This window comes from Zootoca vivipara, chromosome 7, assembly GCF_963506605.1.
Source record: "Zootoca vivipara chromosome 7, rZooViv1.1, whole genome shotgun sequence".
NCBI classification, from domain to species: domain Eukaryota; kingdom Metazoa; phylum Chordata; class Lepidosauria; order Squamata; family Lacertidae; genus Zootoca; species Zootoca vivipara.
Window position 1 is genome coordinate 47,546,905 of NC_083282.1, and position 22,752 is coordinate 47,569,656.

Here is a 22,752-nt window from a genome sequence, read left to right on the forward strand (position 1 = left end):
ATTGGAAAAGGAAGTTTTGGATTTGAATGCCATAGCTGGTGCACTGGTTGGGATAGTGGAGACAGGAATTCTGACTGCAGCCCCACAGATAAGACCTACCGGCAAAGAAACTGAAGTTAGTGATGGTTGGAAGGTACATCAATATGGGGGTAGGTCTGAGTACGCTAAGTCCCTATCAGATTCAGCAATCAAACAATTAAATGGCATATATCAACATTGGAAGTTGAACTCAGAAACCTGCTTTTACATCAATATGAATGCTCAATAAATGGACTTGGAGCAGTGGCGGAGCTTCATGCTCCGGAACCGGAGGACGGAGAGCAAGTGGGGGTGGGGGTGGGGGTGGGGCTGGCACAGGGCAGTCTCAAGCAGGTTGCGCGTGGCGCACTGCCTGTGGGGGCGTAGTACCATTTCTGTAGCCAAACATTACATTATTCTGCTATTCAGAGGGAGCAAAACAGGAATAAGCTGCCTATCCATTTTTAATAAAACCATTATTAAAAATCTTGCATATGAATATGGCATTAACCTAATTGTTCTTTCTGTCCTTTGATGATTAGGAATATTGAAGAAAGCTTATTCTTATTCCTAATCAGCCAGCGTTTCTGTACTAACTGTAATGATGTGAAATACTTGTGGGCTAAAGTGCCATTAAACTTCAGCAGTGAGCAAACCTCTGAACCCCGTTCCTTCACTATATACCACAAACATCAAATGTTTTTATGAGTTGTTCTAGCACTTTCTATCATGGTACTTCTGCTTAGAATCCTTCTCTAGAAGATTCCTCTGTAAACTGAATTGTTTTTAATACATCTTACAAATGTGTGGTTCTGAGGAACAAATCTCTTCTAATCTGATTTGCTTTTATGTCGGCATCTGCTATCACAGAACATAATACTCACAGGAGGCCATTATTGGCTCCAAACAACTTTTAGACAAGTTGAAAGGGGATGCTGAAGATTTGCAGTAGAAATGTCGAGCCAACAAACTATTCTAATCATAAATTACTCAGTCAAGTTTCCCATATTTGGGGAACTTGCAGGGGTCAGCGCACCCAAAGTGCAATGGATGAGCCTCGCCCTGGGAAAGCTCCACTTTAATGAGTAGTGTGAAGTTTTAGGGATGCTGCTAACCCAGGTTTGGTTATCTTTTGGAAGTCACCGGAGATAAAACATTTACATTTACAGTGTTTACAAATGTACAAGTTGAGCAGAGTTGGAGAGATGCAGCTTAAACATTCAGAACTGATAGACTTGGAAGTCCACTGGTCCTACACAAGATCTCTATGGAGACTGCCAGAAACCTGTGACCCATACAGATATTAAACTCAGCTCTCTGTCCCTTCACTTCTTTCCAACTCAAACTATTGTCTGTCCTGTGTAGACAGGCACCCAGATTACTGTGCCCTTTGCTGGGAAGGAGTGCCCAGCCTAGATCTGTCAAGGGCCTGGCGTTGTTTCTCTGGAGATGCTGGAAGTGGCTGGTGTAGTGCTAGGCTCTTCAGATTTTGTGTCATGGGGTCTTCATTGGAGGAGGAGTTGTCCTGGCTCAGATCTGAGTCAGGTATGACAAAGAGGAAGACCTGCCCCCTTTTCTTCTCAGTTTTTCCTACTCAGAATAATCCTAAAATGATCCTACTTCAAGAAGTAGCTGGCAAACGTATTGACTGTAGTTAATCTAACAAAAGGGTGTGCCCTGCCAGATCTGGCCCATGAACCATGTCCTGTACCACTCCAGAGACTCACAACGATGTGTACAGTGGTATGACGACTTCATACAGAAAGCTATGACTTGGTATGCCTTCTCTATCTCACCGTCAAACTGGAGCGCATGGATTGACACAATGGATGAAGAAGGGGATGTAAGTAATTTTTGGCACAGTGCTTCTTTGTGGCTATGGAAGGATCTCTTTTTTTTGTCACCCAACATGGCAGAGCGTCTTCTGAATGATTTCTTGCGCTGGTGTGAATCAGCATCGCTCAGCTGATTTCAGTGAAGTGACACAAATAGATACCATCTTGGGATATGGCCCTCTTTGTTTTGAACAGCAGATATCTGTAAGTGACTCCTTTGACATTTCAGTTGCTGCAAGGCATACAGAAAACAGAACAAGAGCAAGTTTATAGGTTATCACATGATTCTCTTGCTGTTTTAAGAAATATGTAGGGCACACATACTCCAAGGAGGTCTTATCCTCAATTTAAAGTTGGCAAGTTACTGGTCTTTCCTTTGTGATACTTTCATTCTTAGACAGTTCTTCACTGAGTTCTATACTTGGCTTATTCATTATGTCTCTTCATTGATAGACCAGAAAACATTCCACCTCTCTTTCAGCCCTGAAGCTGAAAACACCAGGTGGAATTGAAAGAAGAGACAAGAAACAAAAGAGATGGAAACTGCAGCCGCTGAAGCAACTGAACACTTGACAGGTGTGGTAGCTGCAGGTGAATGGTTGTGACTACCTGTCTATGCAATTGACCTATATGTGTTCAGTTAAAATAAGGAGATTAATAAGACAAATTTGAAGGTTGGATCAGGGGAGAAGGCTAAATAAATCCAGTGAGAGAAGGACAAAAGCAATGAACTTTAGTTCCCCCCCTCATTTTTCCAGTCTTAAACTCATTCCCAACATTTCCATATTTGATTGCAATTGTTTTCTTTTAATCAGCATTATGAATTTATTCTAATGTACACATTTTTGCATGCAGTTTTGCCCTACACAATACATTTTGGAATATTATGTTCACTAATATATGCATTTCTGTGCACACTTTACCATATAATATGCCTTTTTGTATGGATTACTTGAAAGGGTAATTCAGAGAACTATGAATTTGGAAGGACTGCTGTGTTTTGGTTTGTGCATTGTTTCCAAAGTGTGAATTGCATAGGCACAAGGGCAAACTAAACTGAATTCCACCTCCACCTCTATCCACATCCCACAAGAGACTGTTTACTCACCTCACTCAGTTCCTGTTTGCACTGGCTCAGTCTTTCCAACAGACCCGTGTTTCATTGGATACCAGGATTGGATAACCACTCTCCCATTGATTCTGAACAGAGGAGAGGTGCAAAGAGCTTCTCTCTGTGAGGTAGCATGGCAGTGGCTGAAGCAGGTATTTTCCCCATTGGTGGAGTGGCCGATGTGGTATGTGTGGAATTTCCTTTTCAGCTGTTTTGGATGTGGCAGCCATTTTGTGCTATGCCATGCCCCCATGGCTTTTTACTGCCCGTCACCAATGCGAACCCCCACACCACACTTCCACTCAAAGCAGGAGCTCAGCAGCAGCAGAGTGATGGTGGCATCCCTTTGTAGGCAGTGGTTGGCAGAAGGCTAGTGGGGGCTGGCAGGGCTGTGTGGAGGGTACCTCTGCCCAATCCAAGCCCCAGTGCCCCTGGCTGTGGCAACGGGGATTTGGGTTGCTCGGCTGATTAAGCACCTTGTCCATATTCAAAATTGACACATCTAGCGCAGGCTCTTTCATACTTACAAGCTGATGCCCAGTTAGAGAAAGTATTTAGAACTGATGTATGGTTGCAACATATTGACATTTGGCTGGGCATTGAAGCCTGTGCTAGGGGCTGGATCTGTCTGTCTTAATAATGTGTGGCAATTAAAGAGGCACACTGCCATAGACAGGGATCTCGTCTCAGTGCAGAAGTCATGCTCTTCCCATGCAGATGAAAACCTAACTGCGACCTGGGCAAATGCAACATGAAGGAATGAGAAAGCACCATGCTCATCAGGATTTTGCCGGCAGTCACTAACTTTGTTATCATTAGCTTTTTGAAAGGAGGACAGGCCACCAGACTTGAGGGGAGAGGACTAGCAGCTAATCTCTTCATTCAGCTTTCTCTCCCATATGCTGTGAGTGCTGTTTTTGTATTATTTCAGTCTTTATAGTCTTTGATCTGTATACATATTGCACCATACCAGCTACATAAATCTGAATTTCTTTTTCTCTGCCAATTCCCAGGGACAATGGTCATAAGTAGAAGACAAGAGTGAAGTCAACTGGGAGGATTTGATGTGTTTTTTCTCTCTCTCGAGCTCCAGGAAGTCTTCTTCCTGTGCAAGACACTGAAGTGGGAGTAAGGATTCTTTACCACAACACAATTAATATGGGAGATCCTCTGATTCATGATCAGATCTCCCAAATTTTTTGTGTGAGGATGGACAATTTAAACTGGGCCTGTGGTGCTTGGATATAAATTTTAACACTCTGCATCCAGTGTCTTGTCCCCAATTTAAATCACACTCAAAGCTGCTATTAACCATGGTAGCGGAGAAAGACAGGGACTTGTATTATAGATGTCTCTTGGAGAGAGGAATGATCTAAATCAGTGGTCCTCAACCTTGGGCCTCCAGATGTTTTTGGCCTACAACTCCCATGATCCCTAGCTAGCAGGACCAGTGGTCAGGGATGATGGGAACTGTAGTCTCAAAACATCTGGAGGCCCAAGGTTGAGGACCACTGATCTAAATAATAAAAAACAGTATGGCGAAAGACCAGGGAGGGTTAACTCTTCTTCCCCCAATACCATGGTACCAAACCAAATTATCCCTGCTGCACTTGCTTTTAGCCAAATACACTAGGATATGCAATTACATGAACATCTCAGCTTGTCTCCTAGGCTTAGGAATGGCCACAGCCTGCATCTCACACTCTCCTCTGCATACAATACTGGGACAGGGTCACATCACATCTGCACAAAGAGAGGATATATTTAGATCATGAGTGTAAAAATTTGAAACAATGCAGTTTTCAGAAAGCAGAATGGGAACAAGAGGACTAAAACAGACAGCACCATTATTTTCCAGATGTGTCCACTGTGTCAAATCAATCCAATGTTTGGTGATATATGACTAATAGGATTTCCAGAAGAAGAAACATAAAATGGGGGATGTCTGTCTTTGATAACAACTCAGGCATAGGAAGGAAATGAGTGGCCTCAAAACATTAAACACTGAATAAATGATCGTGGAAAGCAGCACAGGAGGTCTAATGCAAGATCTGGGGGAGGAAGAATACTCTGGATTGTGTTTGACCTCCTAATATGGCTTTAATTCCCAGAGAAAATGGTTAAATAAAAATGTTTGTGCCGTTGTTCCAAATCCATTACAGTACTGAAGTTTGATCTGTTTCCCTGCTTCTTCCTTCCTTAATTGGTTAATGCATGCATGAGTCTTGGAAATTAAGTTCTACAATTAAGGCCACATTTTTTGGTTGGCAATCTAGGTGTAATTCTTTCCTGCCTAGGCAAAACAAACATTTATGACCTTCCCCATTACATTTTCCTTAGTCTGATGGTTTCTTTGAAAGTGATAAGTTTCTAATAATGCGATGAGAGGGGATGTTTCTGGCACTTCTTAGTAATGACATCAATCATCATACCCTCTGAGGTTGTTGAAAAGACTACGGGAAAATGAATAGTACAGGGTACAAACTCAGTTTCTGTACCGAGGGCCAGCATGAGGGAAGATCACATGCATAATGCAGCGCAATCTGTACTTCACATGCTGCAAAGCTTCCAGAAGTGAGCTGGCAGTATGGCACAATAAAAATGGGTTGAATTATGGTCTGGATATATGGTGAAGAGAACCATGAGCCCCTTTTGAAACTGAAAAACCATCTGCTCACCAAGGCAGGTATGTCAACTGAATGCCTAAGATGTACCAACAGATCTTTGCCTACCCCCTAGTATGATCTAGCTTCAGCTGCCCTGAGGATGCAACTCTGGGGTGGGGCAGGCAGGAAGCTTGAACGGGAAAGGGAAAGTTGTCATATCTTGTGTGGAATCCCACCAGATTTTGAGCGATTCTTTGTTTCAGCATCCCCAGTGCCCCACCCTATATTGTTTACACACACCCCCAACCCATTGTATAAGTTCAGGATAGCCTCCCTGTCTCTCAGACTTGCAACTAGAAATTTTGTAGAGGTGAGGAGGTAGTGAAAGGCAGGACCAGTCCAAGATACTTTGCAGCCTGAGGTGGAGCAGCAAATGTGACTCCCTCACTCCACCCGCTCCAGCCAAAATGCATAGAACCCAAGGCTGGTCCAATTATTTTGCAACCTGACCATACCTGCCAAGTTGCTGTCAGAGAAATAAGGGACTGGGCGGAAGTAGCAGACCGGAAGTAGCGCTGCCGCCATTTTGGAACTGGGCGGAGCATGCTCAGAAGTGACTTTTGATGCTGCTTTGCCCAGTTCCAAAATGGCCACCGCGCCAGAAGTCGCACTGCAGCCATTTTGGAACTGGGCAGAGCAGCATCAAAAGTCACTTCTGAGCATGCTCCGCCCACTGCCAAAATGGCCGCCGCGCCAGAATAAACTGGGGGGAAAAATCCATTTTTTCAGCTAGGAACAGCTGGAAAAACGGGGATTTCCCGGGGAATACGGGAGACTTGGCAGCTATGAACCTGACGCAGAAAATCTTTCCTGACACTTCTCCCCCTCACTGGCAGTAAAAATACAACAATAGTAAACCAAGCAACTGATGATTTCTTGCCTTTTCAAAACACCCGAAATCAGCTGCTCTGCTTTGTCTAATGGTAGGACTGACCTTGATGGGAGGCTTCACAAATTAATAGAAAACCACAAAAAAAACCTAGATACAAGCAGTCTAATATGTTTAACAGAGCATTCCTACAGTTGTGGTGGAGATGCTGTGAAAAAGAATCTGCCACTTCCTATGCCCTGCTGGTGTGCTTTTGTAACCTCCCAAAAGGGTCTCTGCCACCACCTCCCCTGTTAAAACCAATTGAGGAGACGGTGGGTGGAAAAGGTATTCAGTTTATTGAAAGATGCATCAATCTAGACGCAGGGTGAATAAGATCACAAAGCTTGCACCCCAAGCATTGGGGAAAGCAGATACTTATATTGCAAAAATACCTGACCCTGTGCCCGATCCCTGTAAACTTCCTACGTGGCTAAAGTCCTGCATGGGCAGAGCATGCTAAGCTCTAATTGGCCTTTTCCCTGTTTTGTGTGGATTCTCGTGTCTGTTCCCTGCTCGCATTTAGCAGTTTTCATATATGATTTTGTTAAGCTGCCAGCTTCTTGTCATGCTCTGTGGTTACATTACCTACGTACTTTCTAGACCCCCAAGGTCACATTTACTGTATTTTGCTAAGCTGGTGGATTCTTATCTCTATTACTGGAGCAGCCTGCAAGTTCATGCAAGCATAACAAGACTTCTGCTATGCTGTAAGGGAGGGGGAGCAGTTACCGAAAGCAAAAGAAAACTTCATGTTAGCAACATCCTTGTGGTAATGATTGAACACTCATGTCCACCTGGCCCTGGATCCCTTGTGGGCTCAGAGTGAATCCTCAGGTCCAGGGATGGTGTATCTGTTGGATCAATCCATCAACCTTTAGTGGATGATTAGAAGGATTGGGTCCGACATCACTTTCGCTGCATGTATGTGCCAGTATCTATACTCAGCAGAGTTACCTCTCAGCGGAGCTCCAGTGGCAGCAACCCCCACAACTGCTGGTTCGGGAGGCGGCTGAGCTGCATCACTCTGGTATTGGACGTTTGCTGTATATTTCCCAAAAAACAGACCAGAGGCAATGAATATTTCATCCAGCAGAGCTTTACTGCTACTGAAGGCAAATGAGCTTAATGGTCACAAATCCAATATTTTCAGGATTGGCACTGTCAATAAGAAATCCAGTTGCAGCAGACTTAAACTTAAAATAACTTATAAGTCTAAACCTTTATCACAAAGCATACTACGTACAGAACACTACACCAGAAGGAAGAGAGGTAGAAAGAGAAAGTGAAACCCAGGCTCCTTCTGGCCTATTATTATAGTCGTGGTATATGTAGATATTATTTTTAAACTATCCAAATCTGTGCTATTTTAAGTGTCTCACTTTATGGGTTATCTTTGCATCGTGATATCATATTGACGTACTGTCCCTTTAAGTTCCTTTACATTCTCCTCAATTTATTGTTATTTGAAACACCTGTGGTCAACTTTATATGTCCTGTGCATTTGTGTTGTAAGCACCAGTAGCTACACTATCAAATGAGCACTGAGCCACTAGCAAGATTCCCACTAGTATAAATATTTCATTGATAATTATTCGGTATGTACTTCTTTATATATTTTGTTTTACTGTATAACATACATGCAGGTTGCTCAGTTTTGTTGTCATTCATTGCTAGCAATGCCTTCTGTTCCATTTTCAGCTGATGAAGACTTTATTCCAAAACAGTGAACTATTCTGGATACACTGTCCTCTTGAGACTTCCTTTTAAGATTTCTGAGAGATGGCTTCCTTTGAGATGAGACTTTTATAGGACGTCTTCCTTGGTGTTCCTCGCTATTCATTGACTTGTTTGACTGCTCATTTGACTCATATATATACAACAACTCACAGTCACGTGTATATTTTGTGAGATGTACTGTATGATATATACATTATTTTGAAGTGGCTTATTGGTATATTTTGAATGACATTGTAATTAACTATATATTAACTACCAGTTATTTGCCAGCGTGTTGCGTTTGTGTTGACTGTTATTATAGTCAGCATGGCCTTGACAGAAAGAGATAACAGAAGCCAGTTTAAGCCAGCTGTACTCAGCTTCTCTGAAGGTATGACCCAAACATCATGAACCTTCTGCTTGTATCTTTATCTCTGCATCTGTTCGGGGGGAATGTCAAGGAAACGTGGGGACTGGGCCCAATCAGAGAGGACTGCAGGTGGACTATTCAGCATGGGCCTCATGCTCAAATGCTGCCTTAGATCTAGACACACGTTATTTTGGCATTTGACAAATTTTCCTTTTTCTGCAAAGCTAACGTGGAGGCATCGTTGTGAGTGACAACATCAAGGGTGTCGGTGTGTAGGGGGTAAGGTTGCTTAGGATGCTATGGGCATGTTTTGAAGTATTTCTATGGCTACAGTTGTCTCTGCTACTGGATGAGCATCTGTCAGGAGCCAGGTGTAGGTCAGTGTAGGTAAGTGATAAAAACACAGTGTTAACTCTTTATTCAAAGAAACCAAAACAGTGCACACTTAGTGACCCCAGCAACACTTCCCAGTAGGTCTTGCCCCAATGAGGCAGTTGTGAGGACAGAAGGTCCCTGCCTTCCTACAGTCCCCTCCTCCCTAGGGTTTTCCCCAAGCAATTGCAAACAACCAATTTCTCATCTGCATGTTCCAAGAGACTAGAGGGGAGGGAAGCTAGGCACAACAGGAGAGGGAGACTCCCATGGCTCATCTCTGTCTCCTGGCCCCCCTCCTCTTCAGCCTCTGAATCAAGACTGCTCTCTGCCCCTGATTCTTCCTGCTAACTATACCCTGTTGCCTCTTCAGCTTCTGACACCTCCCCTCCCCACACCAGTCTGCTCCATCTTCTCCCTTTGACCACTCATCATCCCACCATCAGCCCCCTGGCTCTCAGACTTCTTCCCCTGGGAATTCCCTTGCGGGGGTTCCTCAGCTTGTGTCTCCCCCTACTCATCTACATCCAGCCAGTCCATGACAGCATAGGATCACAGCCACACTGCGTTGCCATTAGCAGAGCCTGCTTCATGGTAGAGAGGAGACTTCAGCAGGATGCAATCTCATGGGCTGCTTTGGCTGCTATCTCAGCTTCCCCAAAATGTAATACCTTGGAAGTTCTGTTGTTCTACAGTAGTGTGTAATATATATATATTTAAATGGTTGTCTTTAAAATAAAATGGGTGGTTGTTTTTTTTTATAAACCCACATGCTGCATAAAACAGGACTTCCAGGGCACTGCATTTTGGGAGAGCAAAGAAGGCAGCTACAACTGTGGCAGAGCAGAAGCCCTGGGAGGTGTCATCCTTGGTGATGGGCCCCAGCACATATCATCTTCAGCCATGGATGTGATACGAGGCATGGCGATTTATCCTCACATACTACCCCCTCCCATTGTGGTAGGACCATAGGATTACCTTTCCTGTTAGTTGTGATGCTTTCAATTGGTTTGTTAATGGGTTAAAATCTCTATACTGTCTTGTTACAGATAAGTTTAATTTTGCTAAATAATACAGGCAAATCAATTACAATTTGGAAAATCGTCTTCAGTGTGTAGCCTGAAACAAACTATCCACATTGTTTACAACGTCAACCGCATGGAACATGTTTATGAAGCAGCACTGATTAAGATTCAATTAAAATTCACATTCAAAATCTGCAAATAATAATGCGATCCACTGAATTAATTGACTAATGTTTGCAGCCCTGAAGGTTATAAAAAGCTAGGGCAGACTGTCAACTAGATCAATTGATTCATTAATGACAAAGGTTTAGCCAACAAATTAACCCACTTTGGCCTTTACTGCTCTTTAATGTATGAATATAGACTAGATTTTGATCGTTGTTTTCATTCTTTTTGAGTCATCTGGGCAATAATTTTTTTGGCTTTCTGTTCTGTTTTGTTACTTGTGCCTAATTAGACTTTATGTTTCTCTTTGCAGAGGCAAATATTTTAAAACCACTTCTTATGGTTTCTGTCCATATTTTAAGAAAACTTGTTGGTTCCACGAGACTTGGTTTTTTAAATGTATGAGCCAGGAAATATTTACTGTATTTCTTTAACCAGTTTCCCTGGCTATCCCCAAAACCTATAATGCCCTAATATGTAAAGCCTGCTATGAGCAGAGTTCATAGTGAAATCTTATATACGACTGAAACCTCTCAGTTTTCAACGGATGTTCCAGAACATCACTTCTATAGAAAATAACTGATCTCTCCAATTTCTGGTTTGAACCTTAGCACATCAACATAAACTGAATCCATCCTCAGTCACTACTATGCCATGTAACTTAGGAGTTGCACTGGCATAAGGGATTTAGTGACAATCACAATTCTGTCTTGTTCAATTAGTGTAAGCTGAGGACAAAACTGCATCATTTCTTGGCTGCAATTCTGCTTCTTCTTATCGCTAAAAATGTCTTAAATACCCCCCAGTACATTCTTTTTAATCAGTTGCTCTCTGGAGCTTTCTCATCATAATTCTGCAAACCAATACTGGGTGATACACATCTCTATTATGATGCTCATTGATCTAATAAATTAAAGGATACAAAGATTTTTGAATAATGGATAAAATTGTTCTAAGAGACAAAGCCCAGATTCTCCTTGCCATTCACTAAGAAGAGAATAGTTTTATTTCAAAGCCATGGTCTATTCTCATGTGCCATCTGAATGTCCTTGATAATGACATGAAAGATGTTGAAGGCACACTGAATCATCTGCTGTTAGGCATGCCTGTCTAATGATGATAGCAGGTTGGTGCTTTATACAAGAGACTGAAGCAGCATACAACTGCTATTGCAAAGCAGCAGCAGCAGCAAAAGAGGAAGCTTGATGTGCAATCCTGCAGCTGCTGTTTCAGATTTCATAAGTTCCTGGTAGCCCATCTCTGGAATCGATACCCAATAGGAAAGTCTATGAGAAGAACAAGCAAAATTTTCCCCTTTCCCTTTCTTTTATATGCCATTCTTACATATGAGTACCACTCATAACATACTTTCCTTGACTATGCATGCAATAATGCATTTCCAAAAGTGTTTAAAGCAAGCTTCACTGGAGAATTATCCTGCCCCTGTGAGAGATGCCCCACCATCTGTTTAAAATTAGACCTTTACTTTGTGGTTGTAGCTTTCTCCAGAACTGAGTAGATTCACACCCACTACTACTGGCGGAGGAAGAGGAGTGGGGGGGGGAGCACATCGCCCTCGGCAGCGCGATCTTGGTGGGGTGCCATCACGGTTGCCTCCCTTGCCCGCGCTGGGTGTCACACCCCCGCAGGCGGCATGCCACGTCCCCGGGACATGCGCCAGACCCGCCCCCGCCTGCTCTCCACCCCCCACAGTGCTGGAGCATGAATCTCCGCCACTGCCCACTACACAGAAAAAAATGTGAAAACAATGACACAATTTGCTGTTCATCTTATCTGTCATTTACAAAAGAATTCTGTCACTTTTCATTTGGGCATAAAAAAATGATTCCTGAACAATGTCTTTTTTGAATGTGCACTGACATTGTGGTCCAAGCAGCATTTTAATAATATTTCAGAAGATTTGTGTGACCATTGCTTCAAGTTCAGCATAATGTATTTCAGCTTTATTTGAGGTGTTCCACATTTGTACGAACCTTTCAACTAGTGCAAAGCTGTGGATTAGAGAGTCCCTTTGCTTTGCAAACATGATCTTGTATCTTATGATAAAATAATGACATGTAACAGGAGCTCTGCAGACTTACTGCATATCCTTTGTTGCTATTGTAATAGTCCTATAATATGATCTCCATTATGTGGAAATATGAATTAACATTGTTTGCCCAGCATAATCCCATACTGTAATCATACTTTTAGAATATTAAAATGGATCTCCTTGTACTCTGAGTTGTAACTTTCTATATATCTAAAGAGATGAATGGGATTTAGCTAGGCTGCTCCCCTCAATGTCAATGGAATCATCTAGCTAAATAACACTGTGTAATTTGAGAGGGGGAGGGGAAGCTGATATTGTTCAGTCAACAAATCTCATTGTTCAGGGGTAAAGTATTATGGTTACTGTTGTAGCCTTAGGATGATCTCCCTCTTACACTAGATAAAAGGTTGGAAACATCTAGTTTTTAAAATTGTATTATTGAGCATACAGAAAAGCTATTTTTCATAGTGCTTTGGAATTATTTATTTTGTAATTTATGCCTGGCGTGCTCTGATCCATGGGGTCATGAAGAGTTGGACACGACTAAACGACTAAACGACAACAAATTTATGCCTCCAGCAACATACACTGACAGTTACATTTTGCTCATTCTGCTATGCTACATAATGTATATACAGTGGTACCTCGGTTCATGAACACAATTGGTTCTGGAAGTCTGTTCATAAACTGAAGCGTTCATAAACTGAAGCGAACTTTCCCATTGAAAGTAATGGAAAGTGGATTAATCTGTTCCAGACGGTCCGCGGAGTACTTAAACTGAAGCGTTCATAAACTGAAGCGAACTTGCCCATTGAAAGTAATGGAAAGTGAATTAATCCATTCCAGATGGGTCCGCGGTGTTTGTAAACCGAAAATTCGTAAACCGAGGTGTTCATAAACCGAGGTTCCACTGCAGTTGCTTTTGTGTGTTTAACACCACCAATCCAATCCTATAGATCCACACTTGAGTGTATGTCTGATTTTCCTCAATTAGACGTACTTCCAAGTAAGTGTTTATAGGATTGTAGTTTAAAGTTTCCATTTGACTAGCCCAGAAAATGGCTACTCCTGCATAGAGAGGAACAGAAACAAGACTGAAAAATGCAATAATGCAATATTCATATTCAGTATAAGAAACTAGGACACACAAATTAAGGAAGAGATTAAGCCTCTGATTCAGTGACTAAGTGCATGAAGCTGGGTATTCGCATTAGCCAGGAAACCACTGTGTGAGCACATATTGCCTTCCATCTTAATGGGTGGCAAGAAGAATCGGGCCTTCTACCTTCAGGTCTGACTTGACTGGGACCTGCCTTCTACTGTTGTCAAGATGGACAGGCCATCTCTACAAGGGATGATTATCAACTGAGGGCATGTCCACCTGGGAGTTTCTTCATATGTGGCACCAGAGGAGGTGGGGGGGGGATAGCAACACCCAGGCAACTAACTGCCTGTCCCCTGTAGGACTTTTTGTGAGATATTTTACATTGTGACCCCAACACTTTCCAGCACAGATCCTACTGTGAACCTGGAGTTCATTGTGTTCTTTTTTATTACATATATTTTTATTGAACAAATTTAACAAAACCAATTATCAATCAATATAGCGAATTACATCCCCCCTTTTTTACCCTCCCATCCCTCCCTCTCCCACCCTCCAGAGACTTTCCTCAGCTCCCCCCTCTGATTTGTTTACAGATGCTTTCGAACTGCTAGGTTGGCAGAAGCTGGGACAACACCAAAGTCACTTAGTTCTAAGGGCTGGTTCCTATGGTGTAGTAGTATTAGCAGCAGCAGTAGCAGCAATTTATTTGTGTAAGAGTACACTGGTACAACTGAAATGACTAAATGTGCACGTTACATGATGACATGTATGTGTATTGCATCAGGAAGGCATGACCAACTGCACCTTACTGCTCCATGTATGCATGAGGCAGAATATAAGAAACAGCAGTATACCAATGTAAACTATTAGTCCACTTGCTCAGTGCAGTCTATCCTGACTGGCTTCAACTCTCCAGGGTTTCAGAAAGTAATCTGCCAGAGATTGAACCTTGGACCTTTTGCACGCAAAGCATGCAGCCTATCAATGAGCTACTGCCCTTCCCTCACATGTTCTCAGCCAAATATTATTATTATTTATTGAATTTATATACTGCCCTATACCTGGAGGTCTCAGGGCAATTCTCAGAACAAAAGTATGATAGTGTACACAACTGAATTAATGCATACACTTTGAATCTATATATTAAATAGCAAAGACAGCTCGACTGCACAGCTAATGTTCAGCAGCAAGTGGTTAAAACCTTAACTTTATGTTGTGTACTGGCCATTTACATAGGGAGTGCCAACATTTACATCCCTACGAGCAGAGGAAAGGCATGAATGTACCCGGTTAATAACTTTCCTTCATTAGAGATTTTAAAGTAGAGATTTATGACCATCGATCATGCTGATTTCTTACTTTGAGAGGGGTGCCCAAGATGGTCTCTGAGGTCCCAGATTTAACCATGATTGTATTATTCAAACCCAATTTCAGTGGCTGATACGTCTTTGAAGATTTGGAATTCCAGCAAGGTCTAGTGAGTAAGTTTAGCAGCTATATAACTGGTTATGGAACAGGAATGAGAGGAGGAATGAGCAGACATTCTTCCAATGGAGGGATGTTGAAAGTGGTATTGGGAGATTGATACTGGAGGCTGTGCTTTTAAATTAGTTTATAAATGCTCTAGACTTTTATTTCAGTTTTGAAATATGAATAAAAAAACCCAGAACACCCACCCTCTCACTATATATAAGGGTCTGGTGACCTCTGTTTCAGTGTATCTGAAGAAGTGTGCATGCATATGAAAGTTCATACCAATGACAAACTTAGTAGGTCTCTAAGGTGCTACTGGAAGGATTTTTTTAAAAAAAATTTGTTACAATCAGAGCAGTCATAAATGATTTACTGTTAGGGGTGAGTGGCGAGATAGCCAGATTTGGTGATGATAGCAAATTGTTCAGAACAAAAAGGAAGTGCGAGGAGATCCAAAATGATCTCTCTAAACTGGCTGAATGGGAAATGTAATTTGATGTATGCAAGTGTAAAGTGAATCATGCTCGGTCAAAATATCTTAATTTCACATATATGCTAGTGAGTCTCATTCTCAGGAATAAGATTGTGGGGCCATAGTGGATAGCTTAAAGAAGATGCTGACCCATGTGTTGTTGTTGTTGACATCTCAAGAGACAATGACATGTGCCTCAGGGCGTGAACTCAAACTGCTGTGTTTGCAGCCCTTAAGTGACCTTCCTGGGGCAGTGTGTGTGGAGGTCCTGGGCTGCCCAGGTAACAAGACTTCCCTCTTGGCCTCACTGATGTGGTCCAAAGGAAAGCAGAAGAATACATTTGGCACGAGCTTGGCTGAAGGAGTTGCTGGAGGGAAATGTACAAGGCACCATCCAAATGTCTTAGGGACTCCACTCCAGATTTGTGAAGGGTTTACTCCTTAGCCCTTTCTTCTCTCAAAGATGTCCCACAAGGCAGAGGTGGTTTAGGATCAGAGCTTTCCTTCTCCTAAGCTGTGAAAAAAGCAGGTTCCATGTTAGCAGGGATCATCAGGAAAGGGAATTAAAATAAAACTGTCAATATCATACAAATCTATGGTGTGACCACACTCTGAATACTGTGTACAGTTCTGGTTGCCGTACCTCAAAATGGGTATTGTAGCTCTGGAAAAGTTTCAGAAAAGGACAACCAAAATGATCCAGGGACTGAAGCAACTCCTCTATGAGGAAAGGTTACATTTCTGGTTTTTTATTTTGAAGAAAAGTTAAGAGGTCATAATATAGAGGTATTCAAGGTTATGCATTGTGTGGAAAACGAGAAATCTTTCTCCCCCTCTCATACTAGAACCTGGTATGAAATGAAGCTGAATGTTGGAAGATTCAGGCTAGGCAAAAGAAAGTACATCACACATCTGGTTAACTATGGCACTCACTCTCACTAGTCAATTTGGTTACCTTCTATTTCCACTGTTGGAAGCAGTATGCCTCTGAATCCCAGTGGCTAGAAATATCAAGCATGGAGAGTGCTATTGCAGTAAGCTCCTGCTTGTGTGCTTCCAACAGGTATTATCTGGCTGGTCACTGTGAGAACAGAATGCTGGACTATGTGGGCCTTTGGTCTGAACTAGAGAGGGTCTCTTCTTATGTAAATGAATAAATGTATCTGGGATAACAGCATGCAGACAGGACCAGTTCCACTGCACAAACAACATCAGGCATTGCTTATTGAGGAGAAAATGACAAAAGCATTTGCCAGGTGAAGGCAAGCAGTACAAGGAGACCCAGGTCACCTCTGCACCACATGGCTTCCCCCAAAGTGTCAGGGGTGCTGGGAATTATAGCTCTGCAAGGGGTAGAATACCACCCCCAGATTCGTTTGGGGAAGCCATGTACAGTACTTTAAAAGGCACGGTGTGGATGTGAGTGCTTTGAGCGAGGGGTCCAGAGCGCGCGGGTCCTTGTGGCCCTGGAAGTGAGCCCCTGGCATCACTGCCGAAGACGCGCCCTGCACCAGGAGCCGCATCACCAACCTTGCCAAGTGGCCGGCGGGATCCTGAGCAGCACACGGCTGCCCGCTGCAACAACCCCGGGGCAGCAAACTGGCTGGCGTCAACAACACAGCCAAACGCACGCCCGAGCTCCTGCTCCTCACGTTACGAGAAAACCATTATTCCCTGTGTTCCAGCACTAAACCTTGACGTTATTTCAGAGCCGTGTGTGTGTGTGTGTGTGTTTGGGGGGGGGTGCTCCTGAGGAGGTCGATGCGCGGGAATCTGCCTCTTGAAAGTAAGCCTCGTAGCGCTGACGGGGACTTACTCCAAGGTTAAGCGCCCGATGCAGAGGCTTTGCAGCCGCGGAGAAAACGAGAGGCGCTCTTGCAAACTTCCCCCCGCGCGTAACGTGTTGCTCGCTGGCAGCGTCCAGCAGCCGAGTGCGCGTCGTCTCTCTCTCGCTGTTGTTGTTGCTGCTGCAGCAGCTCTGGGCTCTCACAGGTGGGGGAAGCAGGGAGACCCCTCCCTCGTTCCAGAAGCGTCCTCTCCCCTCGCCCTCCTTCTCGGCGCTCTGGCGGGAGGGCGACGGCGTGGGCGGCGACGGCGCGGAGCGAGTGACTGAGGAGGGCGGGAGGCTGCGTCCGGGCTGGGGGCGGATTTTTTGAGCCGCGTCGGGCGGGCACTCAGAGCGACGGCGGCGGCGGCGGCGACGGCGGCGGGTGCAGCCAGGAGGGTCACTCTGGCGCTCTGCCTGAGGTGTCGCTTGGTCGGCCGGGGAGGCAGCCTCCCCTCGGCTCTGCCGCCACCTCCATGGACGAGCACCTGAGCCTGCTGCGCTCGCCGGCCGCCCTGTCCTCCGGCAGGCACCCGAGGGGCGGCAGCAGAGGCGGCGGCGGCGCTGGCGTCCTCGTCGCGGGCGTCGTCGCCGTGGGCAGCAGCCACCACAACTTGGGCTACAGCGAGCAGTTCTTCCCCGAAGGCGCGCTCTCGGGGCCCGGGGAAGGGCAGAAAGACGACGAGGAGGGCGTCGAGGGAGACGGGGAGCTGGAGGGGGGCATGACCGTGGTGGGGGGAGAGGACCCTCTGCTCGAGGAGGCCCAGCACCCCCATGCCCTGCTGGGAGGGGAGCGCTACGACCACCCCTCGATGGCCCACACCCTGCCTCCCCCCGGCCATCACCAGGTGGGCAGTGCGGGGGACGCTGGGGAGCATGAGTGTTGCGAACGGGTGGTGATCAACATCTCCGGGCTGCGCTTCGAGACCCAGCTCAAGACGCTCGCCCAGTTCCCCGAGACCCTGCTGGGGGACCCCCGCAAGAGGATGCGCTACTTCGACCCCCTCCGCAACGAGTATTTCTTTGACCGCAACCGACCCAGCTTCGATGCCATCCTATACTACTACCAGTCCGGAGGCCGCATCCGGCGCCCTGTCAATGTCCCCATTGACATCTTCTCGGAAGAAATCCGCTTCTATCAGTTGGGCGAGGAGGCCATGGAGAAATTCCGAGAAGATGAAGGTTTCATCCGTGAAGAGCAGAGACCTCTGCCCGAGAAGGAGTTCCAGCGCCAGGTGTGGCTCCTCTTTGAGTACCCGGAGAGTTCTGGACCAGCTCGGGGCATTGCAATTGTCTCAGTCTTAGTTATCCTCATCTCCATTGTCATTTTCTGCCTGGAAACCTTGCCTGAGTTCAGAGATGACCGTGACTATGACAGCACCACAGGGACATTTGGGACCAGTGGTGGACCTTTCGTGGCAGATATCTTCACAAATTCCTCTTCTCCAGCAACCTCCATGGTGTCCTCTTTCACTGATCCTTTTTTTGTGGTGGAGACTCTGTGCATTATCTGGTTCTCCTTTGAGCTGCTTGTCCGTTTCTTTGCTTGTCCCAGCAAACCCACCTTCTCCAAGAACATTATGAACATAATTGACATTGTGGCTATTATTCCTTATTTCATCACCTTGGGCACTGAGCTGGCCGAGAGGCAGGGCAATGGTCAACAAGCGATGTCTCTGGCCATTCTCAGGGTCATCCGGTTAGTCAGAGTCTTCCGTATATTCAAGCTCTCTCGGCACTCCAAGGGGTTGCAGATCTTGGGGCAGACCCTCAAGGCCAGCATGAGGGAGCTGGGCTTGCTCATTTTCTTCCTCTTCATTGGAGTTATCCTCTTTTCCAGTGCTGTCTACTTTGCAGAGGCTGATGACCCCTCGTCCAGCTTCAGCAGTATCCCTGATGCCTTTTGGTGGGCTGTAGTGACCATGACTACAGTGGGTTATGGTGACATGCACCCAGTCACTATTGGAGGCAAAATAGTAGGGTCTCTCTGTGCCATAGCTGGGGTGCTGACCATTGCCTTGCCTGTGCCCGTGATAGTCTCCAACTTTAACTACTTTTATCACCGAGAAACGGAAGGTGAAGAACAAGCCCAGTATATGCATGTAGGAAGCTGCCAGCATCTCTCCTCCACTGAGGAGCTGAGGAAAGCTCGGAGCAATTCCACTCTCAGCAAGTCAGAGTACATGGTGATAGAAGAGGGAGGCATCAGCAACAGTGCATTCAAACAGGCTGCCTTCAAAACAGGCAACTGTACAGCCACAAACAATCCAAACTGTGTGAATATTAAAAAGATCTTTACGGATGTTTAAAAGACACCTTTCAAGGATATATAAAAATATTACAGAAGGTCTCCCTAATCAGTATTGTGAGGAACATGCACCATCGTCATTCTTTGTGCTCTTGTTTAATACATGTACTTTTCTGATCCTTCTTTCTGAAGATGGGCATTTTTAGAAGGTAAAAAAACCCAAACAACTAAGCAGATGTTAAGAAAGCAGATAGATAAGAGGATACAAAGAAGTCTGGGCTGCTTCTTCTAGAAACAGGTTTTTGTTCTGCGCTGTTTGTTGCAGGGCTTTGGGGTTTTGCTGGGAAATTTAGCGAAGAGCAGCTCATTTGTTGATCTTCCTTTCCTTGAATGTATGCACTTGTTGGAATGAAAGTTATGAAGTGAAAGAAACGGGGGTGCAAGTGTATTGCAGTGAGTAGAAAATATAGGCACTGAAATTTCACAAAGCATCTCTGCCGTCACGTTGTAAAATGATGCTCACATCATCTGATGTGTGTCATACGAGGGTACAGTTTTGCTTTTGTTAATGCCAGGTTAAAGCCTGTGTGCAGCAATCTGAATCTGCCCTAGGCAAAAGTATAATTGCTTTGATATAGCGAGGGAAAAGTCATTGTAAGTCTGGATTTCTTTGATCCACAGAACTACAGAATTACTTCCTTGAATTCAAAATTCTACCAGCACAGTATAGTGGAAAATACTTCTTTCTACATCACAAGGTTGAACAATTGTCGAACTGGATCATATCCTGAGTGTTTAGGTTTCTGCATATCATGAAGTTTTAGGCTTCTGATAAGTCACTGGTGGGCTTTTCTCAGTGACTGTAGCCTGAGTTGAAACCCTTCCAAACCTTAGAAACAAAGGGGGGCATTTCTATCCATTGCCAATGCCTTTAAGATAAGCGGTTGCATCTATCACAAGAAGATTAAAGTGGCAAACACGCCTTGCAGCGGAAGTTACTAATTTGGACCTGAGTGATGCAGTTTCCATAGCAACTTTGGTTTCCTGGGAAACTCCCAAAGGTTGTCATGGCATCCATTCCCTCCCTCCCCCAGTCCTTTGCTGTTTCCATAGTAACCCTTCCAGATGGTTCGAACTTCTGTGGTTCCGCAGAAAAGCCGCTGCTCTGATCACACACACACACACACACACCATTAATCCCCGAGAGATTTAGGTGTGGAAACTAGGCATTATTCTATATGCACCATTTTTAGATGTGCAGAATTCTCAAAGTTCTGTAACCTATAGAAGAAGGGAAAGAGATGTTATGGAGTAGTTTTTGTTGTTCTGCACATTCTAAAAGAATCATAACATCTGTTCCATATAAAAGCAAGCTTCAAACCCTCCCTTACAATTTGGTGCCTGATAATTGAAAATGGAAATTAAGTCTATATATACCTACAAAGCTGCATAGAATTTTTTTAGAGATGACACCATCTCTGCTTCTTTTGATGAAATGATACATTAAATCATGGCGCACGACCTAGTTTTATGCAAAACACCCTTCCTGACACAAATGGCAGCTCCACTTTCAAAGCACGTATGGCACTGAAGAACAAGACCATTTATTACAGAAGGATGAAAATCTGGGGAAATAGATGCAGATGAACCCAAAAGTGTTAGGCTGAGAAATACTCAAATCCTCTGGGGAATGTATACACACAACTGGGGCTGTGGAATATCAGACAGACACAGGTGAGCTGTTTGCTGCTGCAAGAAGTGTTATTCTTGTTTATGGTGTGTAAAATATACAATCTTTGAACAATCAGACATTTCTAACCCCTTAGTTTTAAGATAAAGTCTCATTTTACTTCCTATTATTTTATTTTTAAAATGCTTAATTTCTGAAAGAGTTTTGTTTCCTGCATTTTTAGAATTGCAGTAAAGCTACCTGCTCCAAAGCATTTCTACTGATTTCAATCCAAGTGGCTTCCAGAGTAAATATCAGGATATATCTACATATCTATTGAAATTCAGTATGCGTTGCAATATTAGCCACTAGTGCATTGCTTTCTGTAACTTGATTCCACTTCTCAAAATGAATCTATAGAGCTCCAAGTTAGTTAATCATGCCAGCTGTGAGGTCCTGATTCAGTGACTTTCAAGCCACCTTAAACCTTGGTAAAGTGAAATTTGTGGCAGATAATGCCTACAGACACCAGACATTCAGCCAATTTTAATTTTTTTCAGCAAATATAGTAGCAATTGAATGAGGATACTTCTATTTGTGGTATGTGTGTACATTTCATGAGATTCAAAACTCTACTAGCATACAATTTTATGCTTTTTGTATGAAACTGATCTGTATGTGGCGATCTTACTTGATCCCATTCAACATTCCCATCTACTTTTATTTTCAGCCACTAAATTCAGCACACTATGATAAATTTATTGGCCAAGCCCACACTTATTTGTGGCACTATATGGAGCTGCAATTGAGCCTTGTAATTTCCACCAGCTGAGAACTGGGCTAATTAGCGTTGGGTGTAGAGCTGTGCCAGCGAAATCGGTCATAATAGCTTTGTCTGTGTGAATTTCAGCTTGCAAGTTTGTCTGGAGAGACAGGATAAGAGGGAAGGAGGAGCACTATAGGAATATTGCTTTCTTCTTTTGCTTATTGGTTGAAATGGTTAAATCCTAATTTTGATGTGTTTGGAATATTATCACAAAGCAAGAACTCTTTGGCCAGAATCCAGAGAGTCACTTTGGGTGCATCCCAGGGCTTAGGCATGCCTAATGGGACTGTGAGATTTTCTCTGAGCAGCAGTCTCTCTATCTCCCCGCCCCACATCATTCCCTCTATTTCAGATGTTTAGGTGTGAGTGCCATTGCTTTATGTAGCCAAAACAGCACCACCCATTGAAACACAGGAGCTATTACGGCACTTGGGAACCCAAAGGCTTACAAAAGTACAGTGGGTGGTATCCAGTCCAATCATTCCACTAATGCAATGATTTGTGGTTGTACAACAGAACTTCACACCCCTCCCAGATCTCTGGGGCAGGGTTGAGGGAACCTCTAGAACACACCTGGGGATATGTTCTGTTGCACGAGCAGAAATCCTATGTTGGATTCAATCCGAATTTTGTTTTTGAGAAAAAACTGTAAAGATGGTGCTGATGGTGGGGAGAATATCCAAAACAGTCCAAGAAGGACTAAAAGAGTGCAGTGTCCATAGAATGTTGACTGTCAGTAGGCAGGCATAGGCAAACTCAGCCCTCCAGATGTTTTGGGACTACAACTACCATTGTTGTTGTTGTTTAGTCGTTTAGTCGTGTCCGACTCTTCGTGACACCATGGACCATAGCACGTCAGGCACTTCTGTCTTCCACTGCCTCCCGCAGTTTGGTCAAACTCATGTTCGTAGCTTCGAGAACACTGTCCAACC

General features: G+C 44.1%; 1 protein-coding gene across 1 annotated transcript; it reads left to right on the forward strand.

Moving 5' to 3' along the window:
- The first annotated feature begins 17,553 nt into the window (after positions 1-17,553).
- On the forward strand, positions 17,554-20,629 carry LOC118088798 (potassium voltage-gated channel subfamily A member 3-like). The gene has a single exon (XM_035122877.2). It carries the CDS (start codon positions 17,554-17,556, stop codon positions 19,384-19,386), a length of 1,833 nt encoding a protein of 610 aa, XP_034978768.2. The 3' UTR covers positions 19,387-20,629.
- Positions 20,630-22,752: the final 2,123 nt, after the last annotated feature.